The sequence below is a fragment of the Aedes aegypti genome, unplaced genomic scaffold, assembly GCF_002204515.2.
Source record: "Aedes aegypti strain LVP_AGWG unplaced genomic scaffold, AaegL5.0 Primary Assembly AGWG_AaegL5_hic_scaff_1115_PBJ_arrow, whole genome shotgun sequence".
Taxonomy (NCBI): Eukaryota; Metazoa; Arthropoda; class Insecta; order Diptera; family Culicidae; genus Aedes; species Aedes aegypti.
Window position 1 is genome coordinate 1 of NW_018734532.1, and position 18,711 is coordinate 18,711.

At 36.0% G+C, this 18,711-nt stretch overlaps 1 protein-coding gene across 1 annotated transcript; it reads left to right on the forward strand.

Annotated features, from left to right (window-relative positions):
- Window positions 1–189: 189 nt before the first annotated feature.
- LOC110680252 (E3 SUMO-protein ligase PIAS2-like) lies at window positions 190–16,996 on the forward strand. Its single transcript, XM_021856065.1, has 10 exons — window positions 190–231; window positions 2,383–2,623; window positions 2,685–2,790; window positions 2,928–3,056; window positions 3,119–3,285; window positions 3,452–3,549; window positions 3,611–3,803; window positions 16,031–16,129; window positions 16,255–16,360; window positions 16,523–16,996. Exons 1-10 carry the CDS (start codon window positions 190–192, stop codon window positions 16,674–16,676), a joined length of 1,335 nt encoding a protein of 444 aa, XP_021711757.1. The 3' UTR covers window positions 16,677–16,996.
- Window positions 16,997–18,711: the final 1,715 nt, after the last annotated feature.

Genomic DNA, 18,711 nt, shown 5'->3' on the forward strand with positions numbered 1-18,711 from the left:
TCTGGTTTTATTCTACTCAGATCACTGCAATGAAACACGGGGGTTAGCACTTGGAAAGACTTCTAAAATTTTCAAACTCACTACCTCGAACACCGCGGTTATTGGCAGAGCCACACTTCCTAAACGTATTCGAGTCTCCAGGCAAATGATCGAGTGACTGTAATGTCCTCAGATAAGAAACCTCGAAAGATGGATAAGCCGGAAATGCTTCAGCCGAACGAGTACGATAAAGTTGGCTATTCATACTCTCAAGATTGAATCGCATCTCGCTCATGCAGGCTACATCAGATCTTGCCTTCCCACTTTCCCATCAAATCCAAGGACACGAAGTGAAGATGACCTTCGGACTTAGATCCGAGCATCATAGCCGTTAACGACCATTTCTCTCCTTGACCTCGCGAATTCTGTTGCGTAACGATGCCCACAGGTTGCATAACCTCCAGGCGAAGTTCTACTTCTTAAGCATTTCATTAACAGTGCTGTACAAAATGGTATGATTGGTTCGAATTCATTTTTCCTAATTCATTAAATTTAATTCAAGGTTATATATACAAGTTTAATACACAATAATAATAATAATAATATATACAAAGTAACGTACGCTAGGCGTACCTGTTACAATGCACTAGAGCAGAATGCTGTCTTTGCCTTTGCGAGGGAGATGCGGCACAAAACATAACAGAGGAAAATTCAATAAAAAAATCAGTGCCATCGCAACTCCACGAGGCCTGTTAAGTTCGGGCGGGTCACTCAAGAGTTCTTTTCAGGTGTGAGTAAAGGTGAGCATAGCAGCAAGAAAGCATGAGTACGAAAAAAAATCCTCGCATTTGGTTGCACTCTTGCTCGAATCGTTTGAGGAATTGTGTTGTAAATTTTGAGTTCAATTTTTCTCCTCAGAAAAATCTCGAAATCGCCTCATTTTTGTATTTTTGCATTTTTTCTGTCAAGCCTGGCCGTTTATCAGCACGCCAGATCTCCTAATTGCACGCTCGAGTGCAATGTTAAACAGTAAAGTCCAAAAGTGCGTCTAATGTGACGAACGAGGTTGACTTGAATTCGAATTATTCAGCGTTGCGCGTATCGCCATTGGAAGTGTCTTTTAATTACGTAAGACAATTTTGACGATTTTGCATTTGAGCATTCAACATCTTCCATGATGATGTGTCCTTTAGAAACCGTTTGGTACGCGCTTCCTACTCTAAAGCACATAATCCTTTACGTGCTTCATAGCCGCTTTAGGTTTACTGTTCGTTCCAAGCGTTTTTGACCAGATTAATCGCTCATACCTAAGTATGGATAGCGCCACTCCTACCAGGAGCTTACACTAAAACTTATTATTATTAAAACCAAAAACTGTTGGACATCATCCACAAAGCTACGCTACCAATAGCCGTCCATGCCTTTCTATAGGCATATTCAACGTCGCAAGTGAAGCTTAGCTAAAGCTAATCATTATCCCACAGATTAACCAGAGATGCATGAATCGCTTGGACTCGATGATGCACTCTCTTTCTGAGATAAGCGTCTCAGTCGTATGGTGGATAGTCCAAGTTTCCTACCTCAGCCATTCTCAACTATGCAAATGTTAAACAGTAAATCTAAAAGTGCGTCTCTTTGTTTCAATCCGTCTAATGTGACGAACGAGGTTGACTTGAATTCGAATTATTCAGCGTTGCGCGTATCAGCCATTGGAAGTGTCTTTTAATTACGTAAGACAATTTTGACGATTTTGCATTTGAGCATTCAACATCTTCATTAATGATGTGCCCTTTAGAAACCGTTTGGTGTCCGCTTGCTACTCTGAAGCACATAATCCTTTACGTGCTTCATAGCCGCTTTTGGTTTACTGTTCGTTCCAAGCGTTTTTGACCAGATTAATCGCCCATACCTAAGTATGGATAGCGCCACTCCTACCAGGAGCTTACGATTGCTGGCAATTACATCAAAACTGTTAGGTATCATCCACAATAGCCGTCCATGCCTTTCTATATGCATATTCAACGTAGCAAGTGAAGCTAAGCTAAAGCTGATCATTATCGCACAGATTTTCGCGAGATGCATGAATCGCTTGGACTCGATGATGCACTCTCTTTTCGAGATCAGCGCCATTTGCTCAGGATTGCGATTGTTGACAACTACTGCCTCAGTCGTATGGTTAGATAGTCCAAGTTTCCTAAGTCATCCATTCTCAATTATGGAAATAGAGTGCGCCACCTTAAGTCTCGACGTTATCCAGTCAGGGGGTCGTCTGCGCTGTTAGGGGGATGGTAATAGGGGCCGCACTGTCAAAGGTCCTTATGTGCTCGAAGCACTCCCACTCATACTTCCATGCCTTGCTCGTGTAAGTCGCGTTAAACAAAAAACCTTTATTCTTATTTTTAGAATCCCATACCTACCAACAAACCCGGGGTTGAACCAAAGCGTCCTCCTCGGCCAGTAAATATAACTCCAAATGTGAAGCTCTCTCCATTGGTTGCGAATCACATTGCGGTGTCCTGGTGCACGGAATATAACAGAGGCTATGCTGCGGCCTGTTATCTGGTTCGTAAACTAAGTTCCTCTCAGCTGCTGCAACGCATGAAAACTAAAGGAGTCAAACCGGCCGATTACACACGGGCACTGAGTGAGTTAAAATGTTCCTTACAGGTTTTGTATGTTTTTCTCATTTTTATAATCCATTGTAGTCAAAGAAAAATTGAATGAAGATGCGGATTGTGAGATTGCAACTACAATGTTGAAAGTCTCCTTGGTTTGCCCTCTAGGAAAGATGCGAATGGCGACCCCATGCAGGTAATAGCAATCCAGTACAAGTGGTTCCGAGTTGGTACTCAAAATTACCTGAAAATATGAGTTCGAAACAAACTTGTTTGAAGATGCCAGCAAAATGTAATTCTTACGTTTGATATCTACTTTTTTTCCTCCCGCAGATCATCGACATGCTCGCATTTGCAGTGCTTTGATGCTTCACTGTATCTGCAGATGAACGAGCGTAAACCAACTTGGAACTGTCCCGTCTGCGATAAGGCGGCTATCTACGACAATCTTGTTATCGATGGGTACTACTAGTCCTTCATGAATCCTTCAATCAACATATTCTGATCACCCGCTTTTTTCACAGCTATTTCCAAGAAGTACTTGCATCTAACAAATTGTCTAGTGAAGATAATGAAATTCAGCTTCACAAGGATGGATCGTGGAGTACTCACGTTAAAACCAACGATTCGTGTACTTTGGATACACCCAGCAAGCCAGTTCAAAAAGTCGAAGTTGTTTCGGATGATATTGGTAAGTACACTTTTATATGTTGAAGATACGTAAACTCCAAACTCAAAGCGATCAAATTAACCGATTATGGTATTATTCAAAAGATTTCTAAGAATTTTACCGGAATTGGTTCATTCTAAATCGCAAGATATAGAAATTAGCTAACGTATCAAACATATTTCAACAGAAATAATTACAACGGATCCCCCAAAATCCAGCATCAACCAAGCCAGCGTAATTTCCAGTAGTGAACCTTCTTCGACTACAGCTCCTTCAAATGATACGGTATTGAAAACCTGACAATTTATGCATATATGTCTATTTATTGACCGACAATTCCTCGTAGGTGGATTTGACGCTCAGCGATTCCGATGATGATCTCCCTTTGAAGCGCAAAACAGTAACCCGTGCTGCTGCTGGCGGCCAGAGTGGCACTAATGTAACTACCTCGAGTGCAACCACTGCCGCAAGTACGACGAGTTCTGCAATGACTGCTGCTACAGCTACTGCTTCGGCGGTATCTAAACCAAAAATGAATGGTAGGTCAAATGGAAAACGAACTCTTACAATGATTGACTCTAGACCAGACTCGACGACCGAAAACGGAACTAGACGAAAGAGTGTTCGAGTACAAATCTCGCAAAATGGAAAATTGCGGTAGTTTGTGACGTTTATTTTATATAGCGATAATTAGGCGGACTTAAATGCCATGAAGTCAGAATATTTGTTACGCTTGCCTGAAACATCGGGTAACATTTGGATAGAATTCACCAAATTTGGTCTCTGCAAAATATGGCCAGTTTTCGTGTCTATAATTAAGTTTGATTTGGCATGATAAGCCGCCTAATCATCGCATGTTTTATGTGAACTGCAGTTTGACTTAAGACCAATTCATCAAACTTGTTTTATAAAATTTGTCATCTTTATTTCGCACGATTAATAATGTATTATGAGTCATATTTATATTTTAATTTGCTCATAAGCTCAAAAAACATGTTAACTAATTATGCATTCGACCTGAAATAACTCAAACCATGTCTGTTTTTCTTTCTTTTTTATTCACGCAATACACGGGCTAATCTAAAACGCTGAACTTTGGTTGCCCTCGTACGTTGTTTAACCTAAAGATGTGGCTCTTGAGAGCACTGACATAGTCAGCGAAGAAATTATGGATAGTGAAACAAATTGAATGTGTAGATTTCTTTCTCAGATTCGACATAAACATTCTAGTTTTATATTTTTCTTTTTATAAAATGTGGTAAATCTTTATTTGGAATATTGCTTGCTTTCTATAATTTTGAACTAGGTACTACCTATTATCCCGTATCAGTAACTTGCATTTTTTTTAAACAGTCGTTAACAGTAAGATAGGCATGTTGGTCTCATTGAATAAGACATTGTTCCATGATTACCACATTAAAGTTCATTTACAATTAACAAATACAGTTTACTTAGAGCATCAATCTAGAAAAAAAAAAACAACTAATTTAATTTTAATATCACTTCACAATACCGTTTTCCCCTGGAAAACTAAAAAATAAAATGAAATACCTGAAAACCCTGAAAAGGCGATCAAATCTCCTTTCAATTCTAATACAGAGCTTCTTTTGTGGCATATTTCGTCTGCAACTTATCATCAGAGCACCAGTATTTTCGCTTACCAGTGCAAACAAAAAAAAACTTTAAAAACGCAATCTTTTTCATACGGTTGCTCTCTGGCAACATCCTAAACTGTTGATAAAATCTTTTGACATTATTTATATTAGTTAAAAAAAAAATTCTACTAAAACACAATCCCCTGTGAGGATTTGTAAGTATTTTTTTTTCGTGCAAAACATTGTACCATCAGTGGAACAGATTCCACACATTTAAAGGAAATTAAATGTTCAAATGTTTACCATAAAATAACTATTTAGTCGATACTATTTTTATGTCACAATGTAGATCAAAATATAGGTGATCAGCAACAATATAAAATGAATATGGAAAACATTTATATAATCATTACTTGCATTTGTCACTGCATCTAAGTGTTCCTATTTCCGCTCACGATATTCAGATTTCATGACGAACATACTAAAAAATGCACTATTTTGAATTCTGTTATTTATCCTGATACTTTTTATGGCCAAACCATATCTACAACAACAATAAAGAAGACTGTATACTAAAATCATTTTTTTTAATCAACTTGTTCCATTTTTTGCATGAGCGGGAACACACAAAATAGTTATTTAAGCAACAAGTTGCAAAATGATGATTTTTTCAACACGAGTCGTACATTTATCCAACGAGGCTTGCCGAGTTGGATAAATACGAAGAGTGCTGAAAAAATCGAGTTTTGCAACGAGTTGCGTACAACTTTTTTTGCAATTACGGAAAATGCCGTTACAGTTGGATTATTTCTTGGAGCATAAACATATTTCAAGAAAACCCACATGAGCTTCCATGCGTAGTAAAAGCACACTTTTCCTGATCAGGTAAGACGCTGCATACAGTTTTCCCTCAATATCGAAATTATTATTTTGTGCTAAATTGCCTGCACGAACCGCCACATGAAGCTCCCAGGCAAGAGTGAACAAAATAAACTCTTCGTCCGCAAGACGATCATATTCCAACAGATTCCAACTCAGAATCCATCACAGTCAACTAGCCCCTGACTTCATATTGATTGAACGATCCAATTCGACTCAATTCGGATCTTCAAACGGATGTACAATTTGTTTAACGGAGCCGAACCAGCCGCAGGCAGCAAGCAAGTAGCACTTTTCAGCACTGTTTCTCTTGGTAGGAAAAGTAGGCCATTATGTCGATCAATTTCTTGTTAAAAAGTAGGCTGATATACAACGGAATTGCAACAATACTTTTCTTCCAATTCGTTTACTTAAAGGCTCACCCGCCGTACCCAGCTTAACAGAGCCGATTTCTACTTCGTAAAGGTACAGTACCTTTAATTAATTTTTGTTCGGGTAAACTATTCTTTCCACCAGAAAGTGAATCGATTTCCGCATGATCGGTGTTTGGGGAACACTGATCAGAGCAAGTTTACAAAAATACTTACTGATATAATAGTCGCAGGGTCTTGTGCTTCTAATATGAAGAATTATTTAAACCAATAAAAATAATGTCAGACGGCGTTAATTGACGATATCCGTGCGAAAAAGATTGCATTTTTATACGAAACATCCATTTTTACACTAGTGAGCTGTAATAGGGACATGCGTGGCTACTGGTGCGCTGATGGTACAAAGGTCATGTAAGATCTCTTGACTATGTATTTAATGTGCGGTGATGTTTATTTCACTATATTAACTACCAATGCTAGACAGTCATCGGCAAATCCATAAATAGGAAAATCGCTATTATAGAATTGTCTCAATAGCGTAACTGCTACGAGATTACACAATAAGTTATGATAGTACTTCCATGTGAGGGCAAATAAATTTTCGAAACGATGCAATTTTGGGAAGAAGTCTTGAATTTGATAAATCCATTATGCCCAGGCTATCGACATGCATGGAGACACCATCTTCTATGGCGACAGAGGGCTCGATTGGCTTGTCAGATAGATCGGGCCCGGGACATCCTGTCTACTGCAAATCGCTGCAGTTGATATAGAGCAGGCCTGCCCAACCTTTTTGGCTTTTTTCAACATAAATGGTTGGTGCGTTCGCAAGAATATACCGATATGAACAAAATTAGTCTCAAATGAAAGCTTGGTAGTATATTGGTCTAATCCATGCTGCAAATTTAAAATTTTTATCAACCACTTTGCTACCGATGCAATTAAGTCCAAAAAATGATCCGGCCCGCGGGCCGGACTGATTTTTACCTTTGCTTGGATCGCTAGCGAAGAGTTTGATATAAATTTAAAATTTTCAGCATGGATTAGACAGATATACTACAAAGCTTTCATTTGAGACTAATTTTGTTCATATTGGTCTATTCTTGCGAACGCACCAACCATTTATGTCGAAAAAGAGCCAAAAAGGTTGGGCAGGCCTGATATAGAGCATGTCCATTGCCTGATTATGCCGTATGAGTTCTCAGTTTGTTTTTCTGGAATTTCTGAAACTCTTGATACTTATATTCAAGTTTTCAAAGTGCACATAACAATTCGTCAACTCTTGAATAATGCTATCAGTTCGAGCGTTAGATTTTTGTTAAAGTTTTTTTTTATTAAAAGGTTAAAATTATCTAATTTTGAGAAAAATTAAAAAAAAAATTAAAATTGAGCATACAGTTCAAAATTCAGTTTCTTATCGACTTTCCAAGGGATTGACATGAATTTGAAGGCAAAAAAGATTTAAGCAAAAGTTTTAGAAAATGCCCACGATAAGATGCCGACAAAATGTCTTCTCACTGTTAATAGCTTAACTGTTCATCATTTCCACCTATGACTTCAATAAAGCATATTTGAAACCGAGCCTTTTGTGTAATTTTGTTTAGACTTTTACATGGTCAGAAAATTGATACATTTTTATTCAAAACATTGAAACTTTTACCAACAATCTGGACCTTGAGCGTTTTCAAATTGTTTCACTATCATTTTAACCTCTTGTTTCACAATTACTTTGTTCTTTCCATTGTATGTGTTAAAAGATAGCAACTGTAATGAATGATTTGAACATTTGAATGTAATGGGGTTACCCCGAATTACATAAGGTCAGTTGACATAAAGTCGTTCGACATGAAGCCATTTGGCGTAATTAACCGACCAAGACCCATTTGGCATAATGGCCATTTGACATAACATGAAGAAACGCCTATTTAAAAAGAGAGGCATAACTATGGTGCACACCAAGTCATGCCAAATGGCTACTCAGTGTTCATAAGGTATTCAAATGGCATTATGCCATATGGGCTACCCCCATAAACAACATGGACTAGAAGGCTCTAAGTCGTCCATTTTGAATTTAAAACCGAAACAAACAGTTTCAAAGGCATTGTCAAATAATGTATATTGCGTTAATATAGTATAAGCCAAATCGCATTGATCGATTTTTCTTTGTTAATTTGATTAATCAGTATAAAATTTAATTTTCGTGGTTAGTATAGTGTCATAACAACCACACAAATCGATATATAATCTTCATTGATTTTCTCTCTCGTTAACAACTTGGTCTAGCGAACGTTTTCGATCATTGCAGATACGCCGTTTTGAAACTCAATGCGAGAACTTTATTACCTAAGATCACTTTGTTTAATGGAGAAATTGAAAGTCAGTGTGATATTTGGGAAAAGAGATACACTCAGTAAATTGAAGCTTTTTTACCAGCGATTTGTTTTTGTAAAATTCTTCGAAAAACATGTTTTAATTTACGCGCTGCACAATCCCATCATAAAAAAACCTGGGTGTACCGTAAAGTGCCGTAATTCAGCGCAGTTAAGGAATAAAACGATTCAAATGTTTAATTAAAAAATAGTATTGCATCAATAAAAAAGCTTTATGAGTGGATCGCTAGCAAATCTGTTTTAGATTATGGGAAAAATATAAACTAGACTGTATTCATAATTTAAAAATGAGATTTTATTGAAATAGTTCACTCGTAGAAATTGCCTAATTCCGCGCACTTTCTGAAACGCTTTTCCATATTCCGCGCAGAAGAACGCCTAATTCCGCGCACTCGCGAAGCAATCAAATTAAGATTTATTTCAATGTAAGGCAGCATTCATTCATTACGTAACGTTGAAATAGAAAATTTACAACCCCCTCCACCCTCCATAATACTTTTTATATGAAAAAAAGTAAATTTTTGTGTGAGCCGTTTAGTTTTATTTCTTATATTTTTATGACTATCACATGAAACAAAGATAAACATTTGTTATGGTCTTTTCATTAACAATTTCGTATAGGGAAATGTTGGGCAGTTTGGAGACCTTAAGGAAAAGTCGATAGAAGTGCAGAAAATATTATGGAATGATCAGTTCTTTGTATGATTTCCAACAAATTTTATATCCGCACGATTTCTGTTGGCCTATAAAGTTCACGAATGAATGAATGATTTTTCAAAATTTGTCATTTTTCGTGTCGATTTTTTATCGATGGGGTGATATGAGCATCCTATTTTAGATTGTAAAATCATCTCATAGAATCTAGTAATTCAATTATTTTGTTCACTAAACTGGAAAGTAAATAGTGTTTATAAACACTCTGTGCAAAAATATTAAATTTCAAAGAACATTGTAACAGTCCATGATCAACATTATACTTCGAATATAATTCATTCATTTTTCTATGAGTTCAGAACACTGACTTATAACATACATATTGCTCAATTTCCTTGCCAGCTTTGGAGTTGCATGTTACTTCAGATGAAATTTCCAGAATTTATGCAGTTTTCAAGAGGTGCTGATTCCAACCCATTGGCGAAACCGCCCCGACTATCCCTATAGGTATTTGTATTCAGCATTGTTCATACAACACAAGGACCAGTTCGCATTATTGCTTGGAATCGATATGTCTTAAACAATTCAATCAATGGTATCCGCTAATGCCACGGGTACCTGATACATAAATCTGTTAAGCAAACTAGAAACCTCAGAAGAACCATAAAATTCATCCATAAATTACGTCTCACAAAATATGGCCATTTGCAATCCCTTCTTCTTCTTCTCTCTGGCGTTACGTCCCCACTGGGACAGAGCCTGCTTCTCAGCTTAGTGTTCTTATGAGCACTTCCACAGTTATTCACTGAGAGCTTACTATGCCAATGACCATTTTTGCATGCGTATATCGTGTGGCAGGTACGAAGATACTCTATGCCCTGGGAAGTCGAGAAAATTTCCAACCCGAAAAGATCCTCGACCGGTGGGATTCGAACCCAGCACCCTCAGCTTGGTCATGCTGAATAGCTGCGCGTTTACCGCTACGGCTATCTGGGCCCCTGCAATCCCTCTTCCCCGTAAATCATACTTTTTGTTATTTGTGGTTCAAAATGTTAAGTAAATTTTGTGTGCACATATGTATAGATTCTCTCCTCTCGTGGTATATTTTTCACACAACAATTTTATAATTTTTATGGGCCTTGGTCTTTGGATAAACTTTTCCTCTCACCATGACCACCTAGTTTCTGCACGGCTGCTTTTAGTTTCCCTGTAAGTGAGCTTTCCCAAGATCCTTGCCCGTGAAACGTATGTATGCATGAAGACACCTTTCATAGAAATACTTAGATGTGATGACGAATATAGCATTTTACTTGTTTGTTGTTCAGCGAAGCACAGTGCGCGGAATTAGGGCATTATGAAAAAAGACATGACCTAATTCCGCGCAATACTTTTTGGGATGAAACTCAATAATTATGCTAAAATTTGATAAGATTTCATAGAAGCATCATGAAACATATCTGTAGCAAGTAGTTCCATGGAAAATTGCATAAAAAATAAAACATTTTCAATAAAGAAATCGCGTTTGTTTTTGTCCTACAGTCTTAGCACGGACGCTAAGGAAATTAGAAAAATGGCGTCGACTTCGACGGGCCTCCACTGATTATTTTTTTACGCCGCGAAAAAATGCCTTATTTGCTTTTATTGATGATTCAAACTTATTCTAAATAGCAGTAGCATCAAATGGCATTGAAAGTTGTTGCAATATTGATATGTATTTCCATATACAAATCGTTTTGTATGAAATGCGCGGAATTAGGCAATGCGCTGAATTAGGGCACTTTACGGTAATTAAATAGAGAATAGATTTTTATCGACATCAAGCCACTGTATGCTTTTATCAGGATGAGCCCCAAGTGAAATGCACATTTGTTTAGCCTTTGCAATGGGTACGAGCGATTTAGCATAAAGGAAACATTAATTAGGCACGTCATGCAAAAAATTACTAAAGACCATTCTTAAGGAACAGGTCAAAAGAGACCTCTTATTATACGATCTCCATGATTCGGTTAAAGCATCAATTAGTTTACTTTCGTCCCAATTCGTTTTTGAACCAACTCTTGCATTAGTCACAAACTCTACATTTGTATCGGCTAAAAAAAATCCTAATGTAGATAGTGGCGTAGTGTTAATGTTTAGAATCTATTTTTTACATTTCTGCCAAAAAATCACAATTACTTTCTCTGCAGAATAATTAAATGTGTCTTATAAGACATAACTATTACAAGAAAAGGATAACTGTTTAGTTGTATGATACATAAAGCAGGTTTGAAAGGTTTTGTTATTAAAAGAAGGATGTAAATACGATACTAACTCAGACGGATTTAGTTCACACATAAGACTTATTTATTCTTACTAGGTGAAAAAGGCATAGAATTTTTTAACTTAGATACTATATTAACAAATTTCTGATATTTCGAGGTATAAATTTATGTTTGGACCATTTTTGTCATACATTTGTTGTATTTCTTGAACTCGTGTCAATCAATAGTTTCCTTTGATTAAAAACATTATGAATTATAACAAAAATTCAAACAAAAAAAAAATCGCGAAGAAAACGAATATATATTATTGTGTAGAATTAATTGATGGAATTTGGTTTTGATTGATACAATTACATTAAACATCAAAAATCGGTCTCATAGGATTTTATGCCTCGAAATATTTTATTTCTAATTACGTATAATGCGCCACATCAGTTGATGACGCATTGACAAAATTCAACTATGAACGCAAAAGAGCGAGGTTATAGAAATAATTAGGCGAGGAAATAATTGAACTGGTACAGAGAAATCATTTCAAAAAATATATATTACGTAACCCGTCAAGTAAAATAACTTGCTAACCATTAATATGTTAATTTGTCCAAAAGTGAATATATTATTCAGCTTATAAGAAAACTAACAAACTGTAGTTTTATTAGACTAGAGATATCCGACTTACAAAGAAACGGTCCTTAATCATACATGTACGACACAACAATAACATACTATTCATCCACACTAAAATGATTTGTCTCCATTAAAGTTGTGTGCGGTGCCATGTTTTCATTTGAAATGGTTTCTTATTGGTCATTTATTTCTTCTTTGTTCAGCTTTTCTGTTTTGTTACATTTACTATAAAAGGTTATCGGTTTATTATGGTTCTGGTATGGTGAAGTTTACAATATTTGTATTACCGTTAGTGTACCAGTAGCACGTTCTCCGTCAAGCATAGAATATAATAAAGGCTCAACCTTTGTCTGAGATCGTAACAGCATGTTCGTAAAATTCGACAATAGAAGGCATTGAGGAAACGGAGAGCAATGTTTGCATTTTTGATTAGTATGAAAATAAACTAAAAGTTACAAAATATTACGTACATAGATTAAACTGTGTAATGAGCTATCACGTAAATAAAATAAACGAAAACAACGTAAATAAACGAAGTTGTTTAATGAACCCTTGCGACACTCAAACGATAAAATTTAACAATGAGTCAATTGTCATGTTATTTTTTGAATTTTCTAGAACATTTTTTTTTGTTTTTGAGTATGTTTGTTTGAATTTGACAACGTTTCGCTGTGTTTACTCAAAATCGCGAATGCTAAATACAGTTAGCTTTCCCTAACTCGATATTTCGTATCTCGATATCGAGTTAGAGAACCATACTGAAAGTTGATTTTCATGGCTAACTCTATGGTCCCTTCACGCTAACTCTGAAGTACCCATTAATGGGTACTCTCGTACCCATTTCCAACTAAAGTGGCTTGACTCATTAAATGGGTAAGGCCGACTTACCCATTAAGGAGTATTCGGCAGGAACTTCAGAACATGGGTGTTTTTCACCCTTGATGTATTTTGTAAAAAAGTATAAAAATCCCTCATTTTTTGCTAATTTTGTTCCGGATTTAGGTTGAGATTTTCAAATATCTAATTGGAAGAATTTCAGAAAAATATACATAAAACATTACATAGGGGGAGATCCCCCAGTACCGGACACTTAAGCCACTAAATTCATAATTTAAAAAATATTGCTTTTATGTGCTCGTGTTACTCATTTATGACAAATATTATCATTTTTATAGTGTACAAAAATAAATTCGAAAATTTAAATATGAATTTTGACATTGGATTTTGATGAGGTATTTTAGTACCAAAATGATCGATCTTGAAAGGTGGCACCCAATACCGGACACGATCTGGAAATGCCTCGAATTCTGTAAATTTGAGCATCATTGAATGTTTTTACTATAGGAATATTATATAATTGCCAATTCAATGCATTTGCAACATTTACAAGAACAATTTGAGTTTTTCTTAATTTGCAAGACGTCCATCAAAAACTTCTTTCATATATGATGAAAAATAGCACATTTTACGATGTTGTTCTGATTGTTCATTCTTCTTAATTTTATTGCATGTTTGTGCCATGATCGACAAAAACCATGAAAAATGAATGTATTTAGAAACACTGGTGCAATAATTACAAAGATATAATATAGCTGTCCGAAACTGGGGGACAGAAGGTGCTTAACAAAAATTGTAATTTGTCCATATTTTGTTCATTTATGGTACAAAATACACTCCTACTATCAAATTAGGATTATGTTCGATCATGCTTGCGTGATCCATAGTATTTTTTCATATTCAAGATAATTACTAAATAGGCTCAAAATTAAGGCGATACCTCAATTTTTTTAAGATTTTCAAACTTTGCAACTTTTTATAAAAGGCATACATATTTCTAGGATATGTTATTCTACGCAAACATTAGCCTCCATTATAGCTTTCTTTTCTTCTAATACACCATCTTGATTGGACCATGATTTCTCAATTTTTCGACATTGTCCGGTATTGGGTGCTGTCCGGTACTGGGGGATCTCCCCCTATTTATTATTTCACAAGCTCATACTTACATCATCACAATTATAAATTATTTTAAAATTTGTAAGATCCGATCGTAGATGCTCCAACTGACTGACGTTGGACAGCGGCTCCGGAAATTGCACCATTCACAGCCGCGTTCTGTGGAAGAAATACGATGAAAAAATTAACAAACAATCCAGAAAAACGTCTTAGAAACTACTTACTTTGAGAATTGAATTATCTTTATTATCGAGACTTTCAGCCCTTGGCTGGTTCGTCTCTTCTCGCAGGGCACTTTGAGAAGTATTTTGTAAATATGATTGCTAGTAGCGTAACAAGCAGTATTATCACACCACAACAAATAGTTCCGGCGTCAAAAACAAACAAATTTTCAGATCAGCAAAATGACGCGGCACCGCAACCCCACACTTAGGCAAATGGACTATCGATAAACATAGGAACCGCTTATGAAAATTCGCCACAAGAAATCGGATTGAAATTCATAAATTTGCCTTATGAAATCAAAATTCAAAAACAAAAAACGTTTTCGCGGCAACCTGGAATCGAACCAAGAACCATGCGGTCGATAGGCCCGAGCGTACACCACGCGCCTATCGACGCCTTGATGTGGAGTGATGCTAAAACCATACATAAAGCGTTCGTATTGCAATAGTAGTTCCACCCTGGGAGGGAGGCACAGATACTACACACGAAATATTGAACAACACTTTTCCAAATTGCAAGATAACTTCCGCTCACCAACGACAATCAAGGCAGGCTTGGGAAAAATCGCTAGTTTTCTTTTGATGTGTACCTGCGATCTTTCTGGACAAACTTGGAAAAAGGGCCATAGTTTTATGTGCATTTAATTTTAATTTTGATTGGGAAAGAGTAAAAAGATGTGTGTTTCAGTACTTTATATTCGATGAAATTAAAAGGTGCTATCGTGGCGTTGTTTTTGGTGTGCAGGAATTGATTTTCAACCGATTGTTGTCAACTTTGTTGAAATGCAAAAATATGTTTTGATCAATTACGCGCTTTTTTCATGTTTTTCCATTCTTTAAGATCTGGGCTCACAGTGGCAGTTCGTGACAGCAGAATCTCGGCTCACTATGACGTACATAAATTTTTTAACGGTTTCTCCCTCCCAGGTCGTGTTTCAAAATCAATTGAGAACGAATTCTGCAATATGCCTGGCTGCGATTCTTGATTGCAACAGAGAGCGGTAAGTGAGGGATACTCTTAATTTTCTCAGAATTCAATCCTTGCACTTCAATTTTTTTGAAAAACACAAATGTCTAAGCCTCATTTAACATGTAATACAAAAAAAAACAGAATCAATAAACACGCATTATCAACTTATTTATTGACTCTGCTAATAAATTATCATTGAAATAAAAGCCTGAAGTAGGTATATAATTTACTTCGAAACTGTAGAAAAAATTAGAAAAAAAGCAATATTTTACATTTAGAAAAAGTTAAGAATAGTTACCTTCAAAGATAAAATTTAAGTTTTAAAACAAAACTAAAAAAATCGCGCATAAAAATTAATTATTGTATTGTACAATATGTGCTATGATCGATTTTAACTAGCAAAACATGATGATTAGATCGACAAAAATTGAGCGTGGAGGGTTTATATTTTGATAACGTAAGTTAGTTCCATTTAAATCAAATTAATGTAAAAAAAGAATAGTACCATCAGTGACCCAGTATCCGCTCATGTTCCAGTAGCCCGCTCACGAGTTTTAAAAGTAAGGTAATTTGAGTAAATACGCAAAAGATTGTCCACAGTATAATTCAATTTGTCGATTTGAATCGTCTAGTGGCTAGAGTTTTCATATTTATTTTGTTTAAACTTATCTTTTTTCGGTGTGAGCGGGCTACTGGTACATGAGCGGATACTGGTGCACTGATGGTACATATAACGAAACTTCTTAAGAATTTCACAAAACTAAATCATAATATATTATGGTATATGGATGCCCCCTTGAGCATGTTTTTAGTTAAGTTTTCTGTGTCTTTCATTGCAGAAGATGCATCGCAATCTGTAATATCTCTAGATTCTCCATCCCCACCATCGACACCAAACCCACCAGCATACAATAGCGGGGTTTCAGCTATGTCAAATAGTAAGTGAGCTTTCAGCTGTATACAATGAATTATTTTTTGGTTCTATTATTTTATTAAACTATTCCATTACTTTTAAGACCTTGAATTATTATTCAATAATTTATGAACACAAATACACATACAGATGTTTCATCTACAACTGCTAGTACGCCAACCATTCCATACCAGTTGCCGATAAGTCCACTAGAACAAGCTAGCAATTTACCACTCAATCCACTTGCACTAAACAGGTAAGTCTTTGCCATTATTACTTTGGAGTTTGCTCATAATACGGGTTATCCTTAGCCACTCATAAACATCTAGAGAGGTTTGGCATTCCATCCGATAATCATCGTTAGGACGAATTGTTAACTGATCGCAAATACTCTAGTTTCTATGATTATTTTTCCAAGATATGAACCAGCACCGGAAGATGTGCAGTCTTACATTTACAATCGGCTAATTAACGACGCGCAAGAATTGTCCTACCTAACGAGTCAATGGAGTGTGCAAGGTTATATGCACGGCGCAACGAACGGTGAGGATATGCACAATTTGCAGCGTTGAAATAGCTCATGCGAGTGGACAAACTTTTGCTGAATCGACAGTTCTACAAATTTTTATGAATAAGCATATGCTAGGAAAAGATCATAACAATAGTTTTACACAGTATATCAGGCGCATAAGCATAAGGTGAAACAATAGATTGTTCCAATCGATGAAATGGAAAGCAAAAATGTTCATTTTGTACATGACACTGTCATGTACACATTAAATTATTAAACTCGGGATTTGGAGTGTTTACACCGATGAAAATATTTAAACGAGTTTTCTGAATGATTATATACAAATCAACTGTAATAAAGACAAAAAAAATGGAAAACGCATGCTTTCGAAAAAACACTTTTCTTTAAATATCACCGTCCATAGCCTCTGTCTCTATAACATTCTTAAGAAAAAGTATCAAAGCCTGGCTTCCATCGGAGGAGCCCATATGAAATAAGGCTTAAGTCGTATAGCACAAAGACATTTAGCATAACCACATTAAACACTGAGTGGCCATTTGGAATAACTGGAATTCCATCAAGGTTATGCTTCTTCTTTTCGGATAGGCTTGTTTTTCATGTTATGCCGAATGGCTCTTGATCATTTGTTTAATTATGCCAATCGACTTTATGGCATTTGGTGCATTACTCCTGGTGTTCCATATTTGTTTTTCATTTTTACTTTACCTTGATGAAAATTATGTACTCAAGTGCTTCGCATTGTCCTAATGCTGATGCCTTCAAACTGTTTTAACCCCTCTACCGGCAGCTTCATTTTTTACCGCAAAATAAATATTCAAATTGTCATAACTTTTTTATTTTTCAACATTTTTGCACCATTTTTTCACAAGTTCTCAAACAATTCTTCTAGTTTAGGAATCCATGTCGATATTAATTATTGGTTATCTGGTTTTAGAGATATTCCGATATTCCTTGGGGGACCGACATTTTCCATATAAAATGTCTTTGGCGGCCATTTTGCTTTTGATCAATTTATCAAAAAAATAAAATGTGGGCTATATAATGCCAGGTAATAAGGAGCTTCTCTGAAAAAATCATACAAATCGGTTCAGTATTCTTGGAGATATCTGAAAATTACGATATGATATTTTTTGAAGTTTTTAAGATCTTTATTTGGCCAGCGTGATTCCAGAAACCTAAATGGTCATTATTTAAAGACGGCTGCACCAAATTGCTTCATTTTTTCACAACATACTCTTATTAGTGTATTGTTCCGAAGAGTGAATATCCGAATACGATAAAAAATCTGTAGACTGAGAAATTAACGGGGGGTTCTAGTTACGGGTCGGTCCCCCAAGGAATTTTGGAATATCTTCAAAACCAGATGACCAATAATCAATATTGACACAGATCCTAAAACTAGAAGAGTTTTTTGAAAGCTTGTGAAAAAATGGTGCAAAAATATTGAAAAACAAAAAAGTTATAACGATTTGAATTTGAATTTTGCGGTAAAAAATGAAGCTGCCGGTAGAGGGGTTAAGAACGGTTTCCGTTCTGTGGAGATGTCTCGGTGTCGTTCTGTGGAGAGTAAGCTTAACCACAAAAATGACGTAAGTTATGAAAGGGAATATTCAGCAGAGTTACATATTTTTGGTTTATTCTGCAAGTGGCGTGAGGTGAGAATTGTCGGTCTCGTATACCGAGGTGACAATTCTCTACTTCAGTGAAGTGACTCGTCGAGTATTGTAACTATGTTTGATTCAAACAAATAACTTTCATAGAAATGTATTAAAAACATCAATGACTTAATTAGTCCCTGCCCTTGGGTGATGGGATTGACGGTGATACATCAAGTTGGCATTACATATTGTTGATATTGTGAAATTACTCTAATGTTAATATATTGATCGCGAAAATTAATCGTAATAATAACTTATAAAATGTAAGTTAGTCTAATAGTTTCAGTTATAGAATGACATGTGTTTCAATGCTTAAATATATTTTACACTTGATTTATCACACCTTCAGCATGAGTTTAGTTACTGTCGCATGATCTAACACCAGATAACTACGCGTAATGCTGGAGGGACCGGCAG